General features: G+C 40.7%; 1 protein-coding gene across 1 annotated transcript in view; it reads right to left on the bottom strand.

The window, feature by feature from the left end:
• Positions 1-2,090: 2,090 nt before the first annotated feature.
• SPG7 (SPG7 matrix AAA peptidase subunit, paraplegin) overlaps positions 2,091-20,770 on the bottom strand; it is a 33,128-nt gene continuing 14,448 nt past the window's right edge. The window contains exons 9-17 of the mRNA XM_056526020.1: positions 18,419-18,592; positions 12,589-12,713; positions 12,407-12,509; positions 11,817-11,927; positions 9,235-9,350; positions 8,951-9,107; positions 8,332-8,495; positions 8,084-8,161; positions 2,091-2,898 (exon numbers count right to left, since the gene is read on the bottom strand). Coding sequence (XP_056381995.1) covers positions 2,683-2,898; positions 8,084-8,161; positions 8,332-8,495; positions 8,951-9,107; positions 9,235-9,350; positions 11,817-11,927; positions 12,407-12,509; positions 12,589-12,713; positions 18,419-18,592 — 1,244 coding nt within the window. The 3' untranslated portion in view covers positions 2,091-2,682. The remainder of the gene's footprint in view (positions 2,899-8,083; positions 8,162-8,331; positions 8,496-8,950; positions 9,108-9,234; positions 9,351-11,816; positions 11,928-12,406; positions 12,510-12,588; positions 12,714-18,418; positions 18,593-20,770) is intronic.

Genomic DNA, 20,770 nt, shown 5'->3' on the forward strand with positions numbered 1-20,770 from the left:
GATTTTTTATGATGAACTGTTCTCATGGTGGACTCCTTATTTCCAAGTAAAATAACTGAAGTCTGTCATTCCCAGACAGTTTTTTCTACAAACATGTCCAGGTTGACAAAAAAATAACCTATACTTACCTCTCACTTGGTCCCTGTAGTCTCTGGTATTACTGCTCCGGTGTCCACCACGTGCAACTTCCTGGTGCTGGGGCCCAATATGCCAGAGTACCGCTTGGCGAGACCGCGCTGCAGCCAGGGATTGGCTGAATTGAAATGTGTCACACGGATGCCAGCACCTGGTCCAGTGAACTTTAAAGGGGTACTCCGGTGAAAAATTTTTTTCTTTTAAATCAACTGGTGGCAGAAAGTTAAACATATTTGTAAATTACTTCTATTAAAAAATCTTAATCCTTCCAGTACTTATTAGCTGCTGAATGCTACAGAGGAAATTCCTTTCTTTTTGGAAAACTGATGACATCACGAACACAGTGCTCTGTGCTGACATCTCTGTCCATTTTAGCAACCATGCAAAGCAGATGTATGCTAAGGGCAGCATGGTGGCTCAGTGGTTAGCACTGCTGCCTTGCAGTGCTGGGGACTTGGGTTCAAATTCCACTAAGGACAACAATAAATAAAGCATTATTATTATTATAATAACGTCAGCAGAGAGAACTGTGGTCGTGATGTCATCAGAGAGCATTCCAAAAAGAAAAGAATTTCCTCTGTAGTATTCAGCAGCTAATAAGTACAGGAAGGGTTAAGATTTTTTAATAGAAGTAATTTACAAATATGTTTAACTTTCTGCCAACAGTTGATTTAAAAGAAAAAAGGTTTTCACCGGAGTACCCCTTTAATTCCTGGTGCTGGGGCCCAATGAGTCATATTGCCGCTCCGCCAATCACTGGCCACAGCAGTGTCCCACCTCAGCCACTGATTGGCTAAGTGGCATTCAGATGTATTGGGCCCCAGCACCAGGTAAAGGTGCACTGTAGAGACTGGAAGCAGCAATACCGAAACCTTCTGGGACCAAATGAGATGTAAGCATTTTTTTTCTAACAGCCTTGGCATGTTTGTTAAAAATAACCGGATAACCTCTTTAAGGGTACGTTCACACGTATGCCGATTTGATGCGCAGGATTTTCTGCTGCAGATTTCAATGTAAACTAAATAACTGAGCACAGCTTCTAATCGGCAGTTACAAATCCTGTGCATCAAATCAGGGCAGGATCCTGTACGTGTGAACATACCCTAAAAGGGGTTGTCTGCTTTAAACAACCACTTTCCCCTAGCATTAGATCATAAATAGGTAATAAAAGAGAAACCATTTGTATTAACAGATACCCACTGAAATGCTTTACATTACCTGCAGCCAATATACACTCTCTCTGTCTTTTCTTCAGTAGCAATAGATGATTGCAGGGAACCCCCATATTCAGCTTGTTATTGTTCAACCAGTTCAGGGAGTGGCTATTCAAAGTAGGCACTTATGTGTTAAATGGGTATTCTAGGAATTTTTTTTTTATTTGACTATGCTACAGGGGCTGTACATTTAGTGTAGTTCATAATATAGTGTCTGTACCTATGCAATTCTTCTGTGATTTTTGCCCTAAGGTTTATTTTTAAATGCATACAAAATGAGTGTCGTCTCAGATTTTCCCAGGTTGCAGTGTGGCTTGAGACATTACATCACTAGTCAGGTGTTCAGAGGCATCCTGTCTTTGTTTCAATAGGTGGAGCGACAGCTGGGTGGGAGGAAGATCATTCTGTTTTGCAACAGCTGGAGACACAGTGGTCAGAAAATACTGGTCTATTGCATTGAAGAGATCACAATTGTATTTCATTGGAAGGAGTGGCTAATGTGTGGGAGGGAGAAAAGTGATCTCACACTTACAAACAAGGAATTATGGGATTTGTAGTTTAAGGGAACTTACTGCAACAGGAATTACCCAGTTCACAAAAAAATAGCCTCAGAATTATGGTAATCTCTCAACATAGCCATTTAACCCCAAGACAAGCGTGGATCCTTCCCAAGCATGTCCATTACTGTCTGGCAGGTAAGTATTAAAATTACCTTATGATGGATAACCCCTTTAACTCAGTTTTAATCAATCAGAAATTTCTACTTTATTATTCATTTTTCAGTCTTTGTATTCACAAAAATGTACAACTCAAGTTTGCTTTCTTAAATATAAAACAGACTTTTAAGTGAGGTTTTTGCCCAAAGATTAATATATGTGTGTGTGTATGTATATATATCAGAAGATGGTCCCCCACAACTGCTGCATCAACCCTCCCGGTCCTCTGCTGGTCTTCGCTTTTTTCCAGGTTCCTGTGACATGCCAACCTCACACTGGAAATGGCCCACTAAGAAAATCAGTAGCTGCAACAGTGTCCTGCAGGCCAGTTCCTGTAGGGTTTGGACATTACAGGAAGAAAAGAGGACTAATGAAAATGCAGGAGTGTTGATGCATCAGCTGCAGGGGACCAGAGGAGGAAAGTATAAGAGGTTTATTATTTTTACACAATTCCTAGTCATGGGGCAAATTTTTGTGTTCCCTGGACAACCCCTATAATTACTGTATAGTGTAACTATCATTGTGCACAAAATGGGTACGCATAGGCCGGGTGACTATGACATCAAGATAGTAAGAGGCAGCATGGATGCCAGTCCAGAAGAGGTTGTAGCAGTCTTTTAGGCAGGTGTCATGTTGGGTTCATGCTCCTCTTCATCATCATTCCGAGGTGGTGGTCTGTGAGGTTCATCTTCTCCAGTGTCTTGTTTATCCCTCTCTGCTTCAACCCAGTTCTGTGGGGTGATCAATTTTTTTGGCCCATATGGAGGAGGGCCAATAAGTGCTTCAATATCATTGTAGTTTAACACTTCCCTTTCCAAGAGGGCATTGGCCAGCTAAGGAAATAGATAAAAGCTGTGAATACTTAAGGAAAGGAAAGACAGAAAAGCAATCTACACATAGAGTATAAACACTTTATTTACCATCATGGTTATCGTAACTAATCTCTATAGTGGCTTTTTGCTCTGGTTTATAGAAAGGGATTACAATGGGGAGATACCCTTTATGGCATCCATATGCTCTTAACAGGTCCCATGAAAAGGGATGGTCCAGCCTGGATGTGCATGCTCTAGCTGGTCACATGCTTTTAAGACCTAAATGGACACTGTCAGATTCAAAAACTATTTATATGTTGTATTTCTTGGCAAAACATTAACTTTTCTAATATACTTCATAAGAAAATGTTATTTCCTTTTTATAGAAATCATGGCTTTGTCCAAACTGAAGCTGAAGTCTGACAGGACAGGAGAGAGCACAGAGGAGTGCTATCAAACAGGAGAGAGCACAGAGGAGCACTATCAGACAGGAGAGAGCACAGAGGATTACTATCAGACAGGATAGAGCACAGAGGAGCTCTATCAGACAGGAGAGAGCACAGAGGAGCTCTATCAGACAGGAGAGAGCACAGAGGAGTGCTATCAGACAGGAGAGAGCACAGAGGAGTCCTATCGGACAGGAGAGAGCACAGAGGAGCACTATGAGACAGGAGAGATCGCAGAGGAGCACTATCAGACAGGAGAGAGCACAGAGGAATGCTATCAGACAGCAGAGAGAAGTACTATCAGACAGGAGAGAGCACAGAGGAGCGCTATCAGACAGGAGAGAGCACAGGGGAGCGCTATCAGACAGGAGAGAGCACAGAGGAGCGCAATCAAACAGGAGAGAGCACAGAGGAGGGCAATCAGACAGGAGAGAGCACAGAGGAGCACTATGAGACAGGAGAGATTGCAGAGGAGTCCTATCAGAAAGGAAAGAGCACAGAGTAGTACTATCAGACAGGAGAGAGCACAGAGGAGCGCCATCAGACAAAAAAAAAAAAAACACCCTCAAAACCCTTTAATTACTGTATAGTGTAACTCCCACCGCTTTTAATGGCGGCAGCTTATAGTGGACTTTTAATCGCTTTTTTTTTTCTATTTGACTAAAAAGGGCAATTAAAGCATTGGGTATTTTTTTATTTAGTTTTTCCTTTATTTACACGCCGGGTAACATGCAGGATTAATAACATTATATTTTAATAGTTCAGATATTTCTGCCCACAGCGATACTACTTACATTTTAACTGCTATTTATTTAATTGATTTATCTTTTGTACGGTACACTGCAACACTAATGTACCGTCATTTTACTGTTCCTTCCTTCCTATTATTCTGCCTATGGAGCAGTTAGAGTACAATCATGGCAGCCCTGCCTGTCATAGCAGCAAAACGGCACCCTGCCACTGAATCTTGGAGAAGCTGATTAGGGCCCAGACAGGACCAGTTCATGTCATCTATGTCACCACTGACTATGGCATCTAGGGGGTTAAACGATCAGCATAGAAATGATCTTCAATGCCAGCAGTAGGTGTCAGCTCCAGACAGCAGCTGGTACCTGTCAGGTATGAAGCATCCTGAGCCTGATCCATACTTTAACACCCAGATCATGTACATGTATGTTACGTGGGCATTTACAGGTTAAAACCAGCTCTGGTGAATAACACAGGATTGCAATCAGAATCAATAGAAAAACATTATTACATGGCAAATTTGTACTATATACATGAACTGCATAATGGGGGGGGGAGCGCATCTGCCTACCTGCACACCTACCCACTTACCTGCATCACCTAAAGGCAACTACCTTCTTAGGGCCTTTACCTATCTACCTACCAGGGAGATTACCTAATATTTTTTTTACTGTAAATTTTTATTAACCCCTCAAGGACCATGGGCTTTGACATTTTTGCACTTCCGTTTTTTCCTCCTCACCTTTTAAAAATCATAACCCTTTCAATTTTGCACCTAATAATCCATATGATAGCTTATTTTTTGCGCTACCAATTCTACTTTGCAGTGACATTAGTGATTTTACCCAAAAATCTATGGCGAAACAGAAAAAAATAATCATTGTGCGACGAAATTGAAGAAAAAAAAACGCCATTTTGTAACTTTTGGGGGGCTTCCGTTTCTACGCAGTACAATTTTCTTTATTCTATAGGTCCATCTGTACTTCTGTATAAAATAACTACATGCAGAAAAATGTATACGTTTAAAATGGTCATCTTCTGAGCCCTATAAAACTATTTTACCGCATATGGGGCGGTATGAGGGCTCATTTTTTGCGCCGTGATCTGAAGTTTTTAGCGGTACCATTTTTGTATTGATCAGACTTTTTATCCAAAAATACGTTATTTTGGACTTTGGAATTTTTTTGCGCGTACCCCATTGACCGTGCGGTTTAATTAATGATATATTTTTATAGTTCGGACATTTACGCACGCGCCGATACCACATATGTTTTTTATTTATTTTTTATTTACATGTTTGTTTGTTTTTATGGGAAAAGGGGGGTGATTTGGACTTTTATTAGGGAAAGGGTTAAATCACATTTATTAACTTTTATTTTATTTTTTTACACTTTTTTTTTTTGCAGTGTTCTAGCTCCCATAGGGGGCTATAACATTGCACACACTGATCTTATACACTGTTCACTGCAAAGCCACAGCATCTCTAGCTTGGAGCAATCAATCGCCGAAGGGACATGCCGGAGGAAGGTAAGAGGACCTCTGCTCGTGTCCCAGCTGATCGGGACACCGCATTTTCACTGCGGTGGTCCCGATCAGCCCCACTGAGCAGCCGGGCAGCTTTCATTTTAGACGCGGCGTTCAACTTTGAATGCCACGTCGAAAGGGTTAATAGCGCGCGGCACCGCGATCGTTGCCGCGCGCTATTAGCCCTGGGACAGACCCGATATGACGCGTTATATTGCGGGAGCCGGCCAAGGACGTAAATATACGTCCTTGGTCATAAGGGGTTAAAGTTTTCCAATACAAAGGCAGAGCAACCCAAGATACGTAGCAGAGCAAAGTACAATTCAAAATGAAATACCAGGGAAAGAAAACAAAAACAAAACAGGCAATAAAGGCATCTAAGGAGTCAAGTGCACACACATCGCTTATATTGAACTATACTCGACGTAAACATGAAAAATCTCCTGGGTAGACCCCTAAAGGCCCTTCATCGGGCTCCTACAAGACAGAAAATTACAAGTCTCCATCAGACAGAACAAATACGGACAACGACAAGACAACAGAGAGAAGATACGGGGGGTAGAGAAGGAGGGGGGGGAGGGGTAAGGCTTAGGAAGACGGGAAGAAAAAGTAGCTTCAGAGCAAGTGGGAGAGCTAAGGAGGTTGCCTATCCAGAAACCTATCCCTGGGCTCCCATACAGATAAGAAGAGTGGTAAAGTGTTATTAGGAGAGGCAGTAAGATACTCAAGAGAATGTATTTCCTTAATTCTCGCCATCAGATCAGTCTCTGATGGGGGAAGAGTTAGTTTCCAGCATTTCGCAATGAGGGTTATAGCTGCCAAGACCATGTGCATGAACAATTTAAATGGCCGTTTAGGTAAAATTGGAGTGGGGAGGTACAATAAATAGACACAGGGATCCAAAGGGACCAGAGCAACAAGGACTTCCAGTATCAGTTGCTTCACCATGTCCCAATACGGAACAATGATAGGACAGGACCAGAATATGTGAAAGACCGTGCCCAGCCCCACCCCACAATGCCAGCATTGGGGAGGAATGTTCGGGTTCAGTTTATTAAGCAGTGCAGGGGTGTGTTACCAGCCCATTAACATTTTAAATTGGGTTTCCTTATATGCTGTGCAAATGAATAATAGGAGATTACCTAATATCTACCACCTATCTACTAGGGGCATCTACTCAATGGGGGGGGGGGGGGGGGGGGGGAGTGATGGGTTTACTAATCTACCTACCTACTGAGGAGGGGGATTTTCTCCCTACCTACTGGTAGCAAAGTACTGTAAATCCCTTTATTAACCAAAATGACTCTTTACCACAGAAAAACACACTTCTAAAGGCTTGGACACTAGGAGAGTGATTTATCAAATTCTATGCAGAGGAAAAGTAGAGTAGTTGTCCATAGCAACCAATCAGATTGCTTCTTTTATATTAAAGGCCTCTTTAAAAATAAAAGAAGCCAATTGATTGGTTGCTCTAGGCAACTGCTCAGCTTTTCCTCAGCACAGATTTTCATAAATCTCCCCATTAGAGATTCTTTTTCCTGCAATCTGCTGTTAACTGCAGAACACTAGGGCATCAAAGTGTTCTTCTCAATAAAGCTACTCTAGAAGTCATGTCTAAGATCTTCTGATGGAGACTGCCTATTTCTAGGGAATATCGGCCTTTAATAACAGTTACAACAAAACAAAAAGGAAATGGTAGTGGAGCCAAGCCATGTGTTCTGTGCAGGATAAAGGGGGAGATCAGGTATCTGCAAGCTGTGTCTATTCTCCAGAGGATCTGCACTGTACATGTAAGGTAAATAAATGTTTTCCCCCTCATCGCAGCATCTGTTTTAGTTCTTAATGTAACTCCTTCCTTGCTGTTCTGCTGTATGTCCCCAGTAATTCCCCCCTCTGTTTAGTCTGCAGATTCTTTTTAGCTTAGTGTAACCTCTTCCTTGCTATGCTGCTGTTCAATATACTTTCTGCTTACCTAGCAATCTGCAAAGCTAAAAAGTATGAATTATTCCCTCTACCACCATATGCCATCTATAGTAGTGTACTGTGTTATCAGCCCAGCAAAATGCCAGCCTGTTCAGAGCACTTTTTATGGCATAGAAGAGCAGAGTAGGTCTTGTGCTGTGACTGGTCAGAGAAAAAAAAAAAGGTGTAAGTACTGCTGGCATGGTCCTGCCCCTGAAACGTAGAAAATGAGATACAGCTGTGAACCATGTATGGGTCTCAGAGGTTCTCAATAAACGCAGTATCACGTTTTCAACAGTCAAAAGGGGAAATCTAACAAAATGTAAGTTTTTAAAAGTCTTTTGAATTGATCAGTTTGTTTTAATATACTATATAACCTCAGTTCACAAATGCATTTTTCAGGATACCCATTGGCAGACTATTGCCCACAATGTATAAATTTGCCTGAAGGCAGATTTCAGGCAGATTTATAAATCTATGTTCTGAAATACATACGAGCAGCCATGATTCAGGTATATAGATAGTACCATTTGCAATTTGTCCTTGTTTTCCAGCAGTAGCTTCTCTGTGTGTTTGTAAGATGTTGCCACGAGCTGCTGAGCTTCCTAAAAGAAGAGAATAGATAATAAGCAGGTAAAAGACTGTATACTCTGATACATAAAAACAACCAAATGTTGCCTAAGGCCATGTAACGTCCTACAGCGGTTTCAACTTCAGCTGCCAAACAGTCTTAATATGGAATAGTATCTCCTTTTCAATACAAAACAATACTCACATAATCCATCATTTCCTGCAATCCTTGACTAAAGGGTCTCTTCCCAATGCCACTTGAGGAGTCACTGTGAGGAAAGGACACTTGCCCAATGCTCGGTACCATTCCATATTGTTTCACCATATCATAAGCTACACCGGTCACTTTCCTCAGATCATCCTGAGCTCCTGCATAACAAGATAAACATAAAAAACCTTTAAACAGTAATGACAATTTCATAACTCAACTACTGTAAGCAACTAGGAACTTAACTATGCAATTGGGGGGGGGGGGGGGGGGGGGTGCGCAAGTATACAGAGTACTATAAATGGCAGTTAATGGATGGGAGCTCTGTTACAGTTTATGAGGTCCAGGAGCTTCAAGCTGTACCTCTCCATGAAAGAAAAATACATGCGCAGTATCTGCTAAGTGGTAAGAGGCAATATTGCTGTATGAAAAATGGATTCACCAAGAAGATTCTCATATTAATCTATAAATATCAACAGAGCTAAACACATTTGGATGAGATTATCTTAGATTCTTGGTTTAAGATAACTTGACAATAAGTGTATACTAGCAACTTTCCATAACTGTTACAACAGTCTGCCTTTTTTAGTTTTAGAAAATATATTTTGTCACATACCTGTGGTGACTTTGTTGAAGGTTATTGCCTCTGCCACCCTGCCTCCTAGTGCCATGCACATCCTATCACTCAGTTGTTCCTTGGTGTATAGATATTGGTCTCTAGGTAAAATCTGAGCAAATCCTAAAGCTGCATTAGTCCTAGGGGCAATAGAGACCTGTAGAGACAACATACAATTTTGTCTTTGGATAACCCTTTATGAGACAATGCAGAAGTACATAAAACATGAAGATTAATGTGTCAGTCAGGTTTTGCAATAAAAGTACACTGTATGATGTTGTTACCTTTATTACAGTGTCTGTGTGTTCAAGCAGCCATCCTACTAAAGTGTGTCCAGATTCATGATATGCCACTACACGCCTCTCCTCCTTTGACATAATCTTACTCTTCTTGACGGTACCTGCGTATAAAAGATTTTCTAGAAATTAAGCTTGCTAATAAATGTTGTCAAACGTGAAATACTACTGCATTCCTCTTTAAATAATGCTGGAGTTTCTTTTCTCAGAAGGTGCTGATTCTCATTTATTAACATTTATTTTTACAATTTTTTAGTTCCCATAGGGGACTATTACATGCAATCTTAAGATTCCATACATCATAGCACAGCATTGATCAGTATCATCGGCACTCCATTACTACAGATCCTGACTGCGCTTCATATCGCAGGGGCTGGTCGTACATGTATGTGCCGTGTCCTTAAAAGGGGTAAGGATTCATTAATTTTTTTATATATATTTATATCTGACTGATATTTTTATGCTTATATCATTGTGTTTATTATACTCATTCATGTTTATTAATTATAACAAATCAAGCTGCATATTTTTTAAATACCTGTGTATTATTTCATTATATTGCAAAACTACCTTCCTAGTATAACTGACATTGAAAATAACTTGATATATATCTGAGAAATAGTTGGGTTAGATATAAATAGCTTTGTTTAAATTTTCCAGCATTTCATAAGGTCATACATTTTATAATTTTTGGTGACCATATTTCATTATTCATAATTGAGTTATGAAACTTAAAACTACCAACAAAAGCCCATGTCCATACAGGCTTTAGCACTCTCCAAGCAAAGCTATATGTGTTAAATTGTGTAAGGATATACCCTTTTGACAAATGGAATGATAATGCACTGATTGGGCAGAGTCAGTGTGTATGGGATGCCATGTAGGCAAGGAGAATGGTAACACTCATTTGTTAATGTATTCACAAATTTCCAGGAAGAATAAAAGAGGAAAGATGCTTCCGAATCCTTAAATTATGGGAAATAAAAGTAAATACTAATACAGACATCCCAGGTGAGTTGATGGCCCTTAGGTTGTGTTCACAAGAGTGTACGTTTCAAACTCACAGCATGTTTTCCACTGTGAGTTTTAAATGGACAGGCTTTTTACACCGCAGACACCATTGACTTCTATAGGGTCTGTAGCGGATTTTCCACAATGGAGATTTCGCTGCCGAAAATATGCTGCAGACAGCCTGTCCCTTTCAAACTCACAGGGGGAAACATGATACGAGTTTGAAACATGGTCATCAACTCACCTGGCATGTCTGTATTAGTACACAATTTGAGTTTGAAACAAAATACACTAGTGTGAACAAGGCTTTAAAAAGGGTTTTCTTACCATATTATGTGGAGATATATCATTACTACCCAAATGCTCTTCCACTGAAAGTGGCAGGGTGAAGTAATGTAACTTTTTCCATTTTGTGAAAGCAAACTTCATTTCATAATCTATTGCCTGGCACATATTTCATGCAGACAATTTAAACTGCATAGCCATGAATGTTCTGCATGTATAACTATGTAGATGGTTTAACCAGTCCTAGAAAATATGTTAATATAAACAATTCTTAGAAATTCTTGATGCTAAGGCATGTGATTATAGTGGCTGTAAAGGATCTTTGAGATGTTAGGGGGCACAAGGTGCAGCAGGAGGCTTTTTGCTCACCAAAGTGCAGCTTTGATCCCTATCCTAAACCACAATCATTGGACTCCCCAGAACTGAAGCTATTTTAGTTATGAGTAATTTGTTATATTATACTAGAGCTTTTTTTAATTTATCCTTTACACCAATAGTTTCAAGTCTCAATACACGTAACACGTGTGGCGGCTTTACAAAATCCTGTACTTATGGTGCAGAACATTTCTGCATGTTAGTGCCTAGCACTTAGCAATGTTCAAAATTGACAAAGCAGCTCCTGAGCCTGCCACCAGCACATGCCCTCAGCCTCCATCCTGCACATGTTCTCCTCCGTGCTGGAATGCTGCTGAATGCTAATGTCTTGTACTCAGCAATGTCCTTAGGCGCCGATCAAAGCAGCTCCTGAGTCCACCACCCTTTCTCAGCAACTCCAACCAGCCACCATCTCCTGCTCCTGTTCCTAAGGTAGTATTAGTCAGCTAGGGGTTTATGGAATGCCATTTTTTTTTTTTCAAGGAAAGATCTAGGGAGAGTAAAGTGGAATTGCCTTATAATCCCTTGAGCCCTCTATCTTCATTAAAGAAGTGCAAAGGTGGGGATCATTAGCAGCACAATTATCTTTAATGAAAATACAGGGGGTATTTTTTACATGGGTATCCCTACCAACAGCTCGGAAAAATGGGACACAGTATCAGGTAAATATCAGCAGACCCCTTTTTTTCTCTGCATATTGCCTGGTCAAATCCCACCGATAATCCAAAAATGATATTGTAATTTATTCTAGCAATACACTATTGTGGTTGGTTTACCCTTAATGATACAGACATGGATACAAAAATTCTTCTGAGCTGCATTTTAAGCGTATGCGTTTTCCCTGTTGCATATAACAATTTTATATTTTTTATGTATATATACTTATTGTGAACATTTACCTGCAATAACCCTCTCCACAGCATACTCAAAGTTTAAGGTGTCAATGGACTGGAGGCCTTCCCGTGCTGCATGCAAAGCTGCCTCATTACAGATGTTAGCAATATCTGCTCCTGAGGGGAACAAAGAAAAACAATAATTAGGATACACATTAAGATAAAAAGAACACCTTCCCCTCTTTGAACAGAAACTTCAATTAAATAATTTATAAAAACCTAGATGTGCTGTAGCTTTCTACTGGTAAGCAGAAATATGCAGGTTACACCAGACACAACTGGGCAACTAGTACCACAGGCTAGAATAGGTCTAGACCTCATTCCAAGCTGCTTTATTCACATGTGCAAAGATTTTGAAAAAGATGTGCCACACCTGTCCATAGTTTGTGTCTGGTTTTGCAGGTCAGATCTACTGAGGTGAAGGCAGGTATGAAACTAGTTTAGGAAGAAAGCAGCCATATTTCTCTACATTTTTTCAACCATTTTAAGAGCTTTTGTTTTAAACAGCTTGTAATAAGATTTAGACCTATTATAACCTTTCTTGGTGTAGCCTTCAACATTCTTTCACATTTTAAGTGATAAAAGCTGCCCTATACCACTGAATCCTGGAGTGAGCTCAGCCAGGCGTAGAGAATAGAAACTTCCAGGCTGTGTCAGTTTCAAGCTTTTCAGGTGTTGTTCAAAGATCTCCCTTCTCTCCTAAAAGACATACCATTAACATTTGAGTGGGCAGATCACAAAATAAAGATATTCTGCACAGTGACAGGCCCAGTCTTACCTGTAACGTAGGTAGATCAATAAAAATGTGTCTATCCAGTCTTCCAGGCCTCATCAGAGCACCGTCCAATATATCTGCTCTATTGGTAGAAGCCAATACAATGACATGATCAGTAGTGCCCATACCTGCAGGAGAGAGCAGACAGATGATTTTGTATACCAATTTTCTTAATTATTACCAGTGATCAGTACAGAATTATTGGTATATATTTGTACAGACTTGTTTGCTATACACAGATTGGTTGGGGGGAAATAATAAGGAGTTGTGAGTGAGAAAGTCAGGATCTGTCCAGAAGGAAGGAAACCAGGAAGTGTGAATTGAGCTATGCTCGGTCTTTTCTGGCTGACATCCACAACACTGTGTCACATCTAAGAGAGGACGCCACTGCTGAATAGCCAGAATAAAGCATTCCTTGTCACTGCTAGCTACCATCGGAGCCAAAAACTATATTTCACACACAAGGCTATATCCACAGATGGCAAGCAAAGGAAGAAGGCAAAGTAGCAAAGTGTCCCCATTTAAGGCCAATCTATAATATCTACATGAAACAAATAAAAGGAAGGAAGCTAGTAATATATAATAGATTTTGAACTTTGCAAAACCAAGGATTGACAGTTAAATAGAAAGATGTCATGACTGACAGGGTGGACAGGGAGAGAGAGCCCTAAGCTGTCCCTAGTGACACTCTCCCTGCCTACTTGCCCATACACCCTAAGCGTTGAATCGACAACTTGGAGCCGTTCCCTGCCTGCGCTAAGTGCAGTGGCGTAAAAACAAATAATATACATAGTCAGTCACAGGCCAGAAACAGAACAGTAATACAAAAACCAGAACAGATAAACCAGACAGGATACAAATACTAACAGGGCAGAATATAGTGTATAAACAGTTAACAAACCGAAATCCAGATAAACGGCAGACATGGATAAATGAACAAGACTAGGCATGGTACAAGTATACAGTAGAAACCAGGAATTGCAGGGGATGAGCAGAAACACAAAAGGAGTAGCCATTAATAATAAAGACTCCTGGCCAGTGGGCACACTCCACCGTGTGGTCAGGATGCTGACCCAGAAGGAAACAGAAATAATACATGAAACTCTAGACCAGAACCAGATGAGTCTAAATAGACTCCAGGATACCAAAACAGGAAATAATGCATACAGAGCACAGGTGAAATTAGACTTTATTCTGACAGTGTGAACACAGACTAAGCAGAAAGGATATACAATCCTAAAAAACGACAGATGTAACAGACTAAAATCTACAATAAACAAGACTATTTAACCATGGCTTAAACTAAGATATATCACAGAATAAATACAAGGTGCATGCTCAAGCAGACTTGGAAGTGTATTGCACAATAACCAGCGCCAAAATGCAGGAGAACTCCGCTTAAATACCCTCACCTAAATTCTCATTCAGAGCATTATCTACTCCCTATTAGGGATGTAAGAAAAAAATCGATTCTCGCGATAATCGCGATTTTTCATTTGCCGATACAGAATCGATTCAAAATATTTTTGAATCGATTCTTTTAGGGATGTGGAATTTTTAATAAAACGCACTTTTCTTACCTGCCAACGAGCCCGCGGAGCTCCGGTACAGGTGTTCGGTCCCTGGGCTGTATTCTTCTTACTTCCTGTTAGTCCGGCACATCACATGGAGCTTCAGCCTATCACCGGCCGCAGCGATGTCCCGCCTCCGCTGGTGATAGGCTGAAGCTCCATGTGACGTGCTGGACTAACAGGAAGTAAGAAGAATACAGCCCGGGGACCGAACACCTGTACCGGACTGTACCGGAGCTCCGGGGGCTCGTTGGCAGGTAAGATAAAGTGCGTTTTATTTTATTTTGCAGCCCGGACGGGATAACATGAGAAAAGTGAGCACCGGAGTACTAGATCGCCGCTGTCAAAGCTGACAGCGGCGTCTATTGGGATCTATGAATGCTCCCAGGTGGGCGATATATCGCGATGTATCGTCACCTAGACGGTATCGCGATATATCGCGATATATCGAATCGCCACACTGGTATCGCGATTCGAATCGAATCGCCAAATTCTTGGCGATTCACACCCCTACTCCCTATCCAGGTAGAATAGCAAACTGCTTAGAACAAACTAATGTGTGAATACACACCTAAACAGAAAAATACAAAAACAAATAAACGGACATTACAGATTAAGGATATATCTCTGTAAAATTATGGTAATGAATATTGGGCATTTGACATTAGTTGCATAAATTCCAGTGATCAGCTGTTACAGCCATATTTATATATATATATATATATATATATATATATATATACACATACATATATATATATATATATATATATATATATATATATATATATATATATATACATATATATACACACACACACACACACACACACACACATTTTCCTACAGACTAAATTAAATATTACATAGTGGGCATTAAGAGATCAGGTCTTCAAAAGTGGGAGCTGCTAATAGAGGCTCAGAGGGTTCCTGCATGAAATATCTCTCTATGACGTCCATATGTCCTAACAGGAGGGATACATTTATTTATGTTGCTTAGGCTGGGTTCACACCACGTTTTTGCAATACAGTTCCCGTATCAGGTTTTTGATGAAAAAAAAATGGATTCCTCAAAACCTGACTAAACTGTATCAAGACATGTGTACAAATTTTAATCCATATACAGTTGAAAACCGTATACAGTTTGAAAAAAATGATGTCCGGAAGCATCCGTCTTTTAAGAAAAAAAAATGTATACGTTTTTTATTTTTCATTCCATTATGATTAAAGTTTCACATGTTTGACTGAAATTCAAACAACAAGAAGAAAAAATGTGGTGTGGCAGTTGTGCATTTATGCAAGGAGAGCAGATCCTGCGGTGGTCCATTGCTGGGGCAATCCCCAGCAAAAATGCATACACTGGGGGATGCCTGCAGCAGACCACAAGTACCACAATGGCATCCTACACAAGATGAGAGGTGTGGATGTGTAATACATATATTTAGGTGCACCACTGTGGTAGATGTAAACAGTGGCATATGGCTAACCCTCAAACTGATGTTAAAATTGAGACATTAGCCAGTATATCCTTATATGAAGGACATACCTGAGCCCGCACCCCAATGTTAAGGTTTCTCAAGTGGCACGGGACCTAACACTAACCTACCTGTGCCGTACTGGCAATACCAGGGGCCAGTGGGCAATTACAGCAGCATTAGGTCCGACTCACAGCCTGCTCCCAGTTACCTCCAGTGCGGCTGGGCACACATACAATGGGAGGAGGGAGACAGGCTATAAGCCTAACCCAAGTTGGCTAATGTGTTGCCGGCCTCACAGGTGAACCTTATTTTTTTCTTCTTTTCTTCACATTTAGCATACACTTGGTTTAGGTGTAAAGTCACCATACCTCGGCTGGTGAATTGTGAGCTGCACTGATATTTTACATTTTAATTTACAAATCTGTTTAACTTTCTGGCACCAGTTGATTTAAAAAAAAAAATAATAATAATGTTTTCCACGGGAGTACCCTTTAATGCTGCCTAGAAACAGTATTGCACCTAAACTTATGTATTACTCTATATGTTAAACATCCACAATCCACACCTTTCATCTGGTGTAGGATGCCATTGTGGCACCTGTAGTCTGCTGCAGACTTCCCCCATTGTATGCATTTTATGCTGGGGATCGCCCTTAGCAACAGACCACAAGGGCAGGATTTGCTCCCCCAGCATAAATGTACAACTGCATTTGGGGTTGAGCACCTCCTGCTTTTTGAGACCACGTTTTTTTTCTTCTTGTTGTTGTTTAAATCCTATATTTGGTGGCGTATAAACTCCACATTTAATGTGCCTTGATCACTTTCTATGAAGCATTAAAGCGTACCAGTCAGATCCAAAAAAAAATTAAAAAAAGAATTTGTAATATATCACTCAGTACCCAATTCTGACCATGTACATCTAATGTGTAAATTTTTAAGTGTCTAGCACCTTTATTTATTTTTTTATTACACTTTTAATTTAGCTCACTAGTCTGAATTCCTCTCAAAGGGAGGGGGTGTGGCCTCACTGTGCAGGTCTCCGCCCCCTCCCTCAGTATGCTGTCTGTTCACATCTCCCCTAGCATTTGCAAAAACTACAACTCCCAGCTTATCCTCACTGACAGTAGCGGGACACAAGATAACAGTGGGATGATTTTTCCTCCAGCTGTGAGCCCTGCACACACAGCTGTCAATCAATGAAGTATGTCCATGACATAGCTGATGACGCATGGACACAGGAGGACTAGTATGTGTCCAAGCAGGCAGGGGGGGGCAGATGTTTGACTGGCTTTTTCAGTATGAAATACTGAAAAATTTCTAATGAAAGCCATTGCAAAACCTATTGGATTTGCATGCTTTACAACATAATCAAAAGTTTTTGTATCTGACAGTGCCTATTTAAAGTTCACCTGTGAGGCCGGCAACCTATCAGCCAACTTGGGTGGGGCTTATAGTCTGCCTCCCTCCTCCCATTGTATGTGTGCCCAGCCACACTGGAGGTAACCTGGGAGCAGGCTGTGAATCGGACCAAATGCTGCTGTAACTGCCCACTGGCCCTTCTTCCGGCTGATCCTACGGATCACAACTTTTTTTTTTTTTTTTTTTTAACAACAGCGCCTATGTCAGTAGCAGGATATTCCTTTACAGATAGGTAACTAATCCCCAGTACGTGTGTTTGCAGATACAAAATTGGGGTGCATGTCAGGGGAATGTTTAAGGTGCAGTTTGGACAGGTGAAAACACCATTAAGTAGAAGAAAAACACTCCACAGAATTCTCTGAATCTTGCTCAATGTAAAATGTTATGGAAACAAAACTGGCATCAAATTGCAATATATGGTAATAGCAATAGTAATGACATTTCAGCCCCTCAAAAGCCCTGGTCACAGTTTCAGAAATGTAGTAGGGTTGTGTGGAAGAAGTGTACATAGCGCTGAGTTGACCATACCTATCTATATGCTTCTGGGGTGTGGAAATAAACCAATGCAAACACAGGGATAACAAAATACTCCATGCAGATGTCCGGAAGCATCTGTGCTAAGCACAAAGACACAGTGGTTCTAAGTGATTTCTTAGCATGAAAGATTCATTATTGTCATGAAAATTCCAGCTAGATAATTATTGCAACATGTACTTCCAAAACAGCTTAACTTTAAGATAGCACAAGAGCAAAGATACCCCACCTTCTTACATAGACCATAAATCACATATTTACATTTGTATGGAAAAGTCCAAACATCTATGGTATGCAAACGGAGAAGAGTTTAAAGGGGTATTCCAGGCAAAACCTTTTTTTTCTATATTTCAACTGGCTCCGGAAAGTTAAACAGATAAAAAAATCTTAACCCTTCCAATAGTTATTAGCTTCTGAAGTTTTCTGTCTAACTGCTCAATGATGATGTCACGTCTCGGGAGCTGTGCATGATGGGAGAATATCCCCATAGGAACTGCACAGCTCCCGGAACGTGAGTCATCAGAGAGCAGTTAGACCGAAAACAACTCAACTTCAGAAGCTAATAACTATTGGGAAGATTAAGATTTTTTTATAAAAGTAATTTACAAATCTGTTTAACTTTCCGGAGCCAGTTGATATATAAAAAAAAGTTTTGGCCTGGAATACCCCTTTAAGGTTACTAAGATATAGAGAAAATGCAACCATATAGTTAAGTCTTTCCATCACTGTACCACAAGTAAGTACATTACTAATAGTAAGAAAATGTTAAGCTTAAAACAACTAGGGCCTAAGAAAACAATCAGATCTGTAAGTACAGTTAAGTACTGCTCACCATCCATCTCCACCAGCAGCTGATTCAGTGTCTGTTCCTCTTCAGTATTTGAAAATGTAGACATGTTTGAAGATCGCTTTTTGCCCACTGCATCAATTTCATCAATGTAAACAATGCAAGGAGCACGGATCCGGGCTTCCTTAAAGAGACTACGCATACGTGCTGCTCCTAGACCTAATACAAGAAAATATATGGTGGTTACTTTCACCAAATAGGCTCTTGGCACACTGTGTCCTTTTGATTTCGAGGTGGTCGGCATTAGTATACTTTATCTATCCCCAACTGTACCCTATGGGTGACAGATGCCACTGTATGCCTATATGTTAAAATAGAAGAAAAAGACAGAAAAAAAATTGCGCAGCAATGTGCCGTTAGACTGAGAGAATAGAGGAGTAATGCGAGGTGATCACAGTCTGCTCACCTGAACGTTACACTGAGAGTGCAACACCATAGTATGCCTATCACCCGTTTGCAGGGTAGTTAGCCGGGGTGCAGCCTGGAGCTCTCCTGTCCGAAGTAGATCTAGGGTCGGTCAGGTAAGATGCATTGCAGTCCACATCAGTGGATGAAAAAAAAAAGGTGCTCCGGTTGGCGCTTCTCCCGTGTATCCAGTGAAGTCGATTGGCAAGGAAGATACTCGGAACATCGAATGGTAGAAAAACAATAAAATGTATTAACATAAAAAGTGCTTGGACTACGTGTTTTGAGGGGAGGGACCCCCTCTTCGTCAGGTCCAGTGATCATTGGACCTGACGAAGAGGGGGTCCCTCCCCTCGAAACGCGTAGTCCAAGCACTTTTTAGGTTAATAAATTTTATTGTTTTTCTACCACTCCATGTTCCGAGTATCTTCCTTGCCAATCGACTTCACTGGATACACGGGAGAAGCGCCAACCGGAGCACCTTTTTTCATCCACTGATGTGGACTGCAATGCAACTGTATGCCTATAGAGTAACGTACGTCAGAGCATTTCTTCTGACATATGCATTAGGAAATTTTCCTAATGTATACCATGGTAGAAGGGCTCAGATGCAATATACACAAAGCGCTACTGGTGGGCAGGTAGCAGGTAACAAAAAGCATATACAACCTACCATTGAAATCATTCTGGTACATTTCTTTATGTTTATCATGTATTGGAAATGCAGGAATCTAATTGATTTCTTTGGGAAACACCTTCATTCATTGTTGCATAATTTTTTTGGTAATAAAAGGTATATTCCCACAATGTGGTCAAACAGCATTATTTCTTACTGCAATTACTGCAAATCCACAACAAAATGGCATTCTATTTGTGAAATCTCGGGAGGAAAAAAATACACAACATTGGTGATAAAATTAATGTTATTTTCCCACAATGTGTTAAGACAGACACTGCTATTCAATTTGCAATACCATATGCAAAACAAATAAATGAAAAGCATTGGTCTATAAACCTTGAAGTCAAAACATGAAAGATTAAAGGGGTACTCCACCCATAGACAGTTTATCCCTTATGTAAAGAATAGGGGATAACATGTCTGATCGAGGGGGTCCGGCTTCTGGGACAACACTGCGGTGTTACAAACACAGAAGCCTGGGGTTTCCATCTTTGTGACATCATGCCACGCCTCCTCCATTTATGTCCATGGGAGGGGGCATGATGACTAGTACACAGCTGTCTATCCCCCTCCCATAGACATGAATAGAGGGGGCATGGCGTGACGTCACAAAGATGGAAACCCCAGGCTTCTGTGTTTGTAAAGCCGCAGTGCCGGCCTGGAAATTGCCTGGGGTCCCCACGGTAAGTAAAAAAAACTAAATAAAGTTTTCCTGTTTCAAGTAATGAGGTTAAATCATTGTACAATGAAAGGTTCTGCTCATTTCTAATATAAAGGTTCTGTAAGTTTCTAATATGCTTTGCGATGCAGTTCCTCAATACTTTCAAGAAATTGTTTGATGTCAGAGGACCCTACAATGCTGAAAGGTGGATACAGTATTCTTTTTTTAAACCAATCAAAGGCGCAGCTTCACATTTCTCTATGGATCTCATAATGTTAATAATAGAGTTTGACTGACAGTATTTTTTAAAAGGGAATCTGTCATCAGTTTCACTCACACTAACCTGTTGGTATAGGCTGTTGCCTTTGACCCGGATGATCATAGAACTTACCTATCACCAATCAGTTGCTTCGGTAGTCTGTTATGCTTTTTATTCAGGTGGAAGGTTTGGTGTAGGGGTGGTGCTGACGTTACAGGGGCTTGTTCCCCGCTCAGCCCGTTTGCAAAAAGGCTTGAGAAAGCTGCGACGGTGACATCATTGTGCTCCTGGAACCGGACCACAGATCAGGGATAGGCAAGTATCATTATTATG

This window comes from Hyla sarda, chromosome 6 (assembly GCF_029499605.1).
Source record: "Hyla sarda isolate aHylSar1 chromosome 6, aHylSar1.hap1, whole genome shotgun sequence".
In the NCBI taxonomy this organism is placed as follows: domain Eukaryota; kingdom Metazoa; phylum Chordata; class Amphibia; order Anura; family Hylidae; genus Hyla; species Hyla sarda.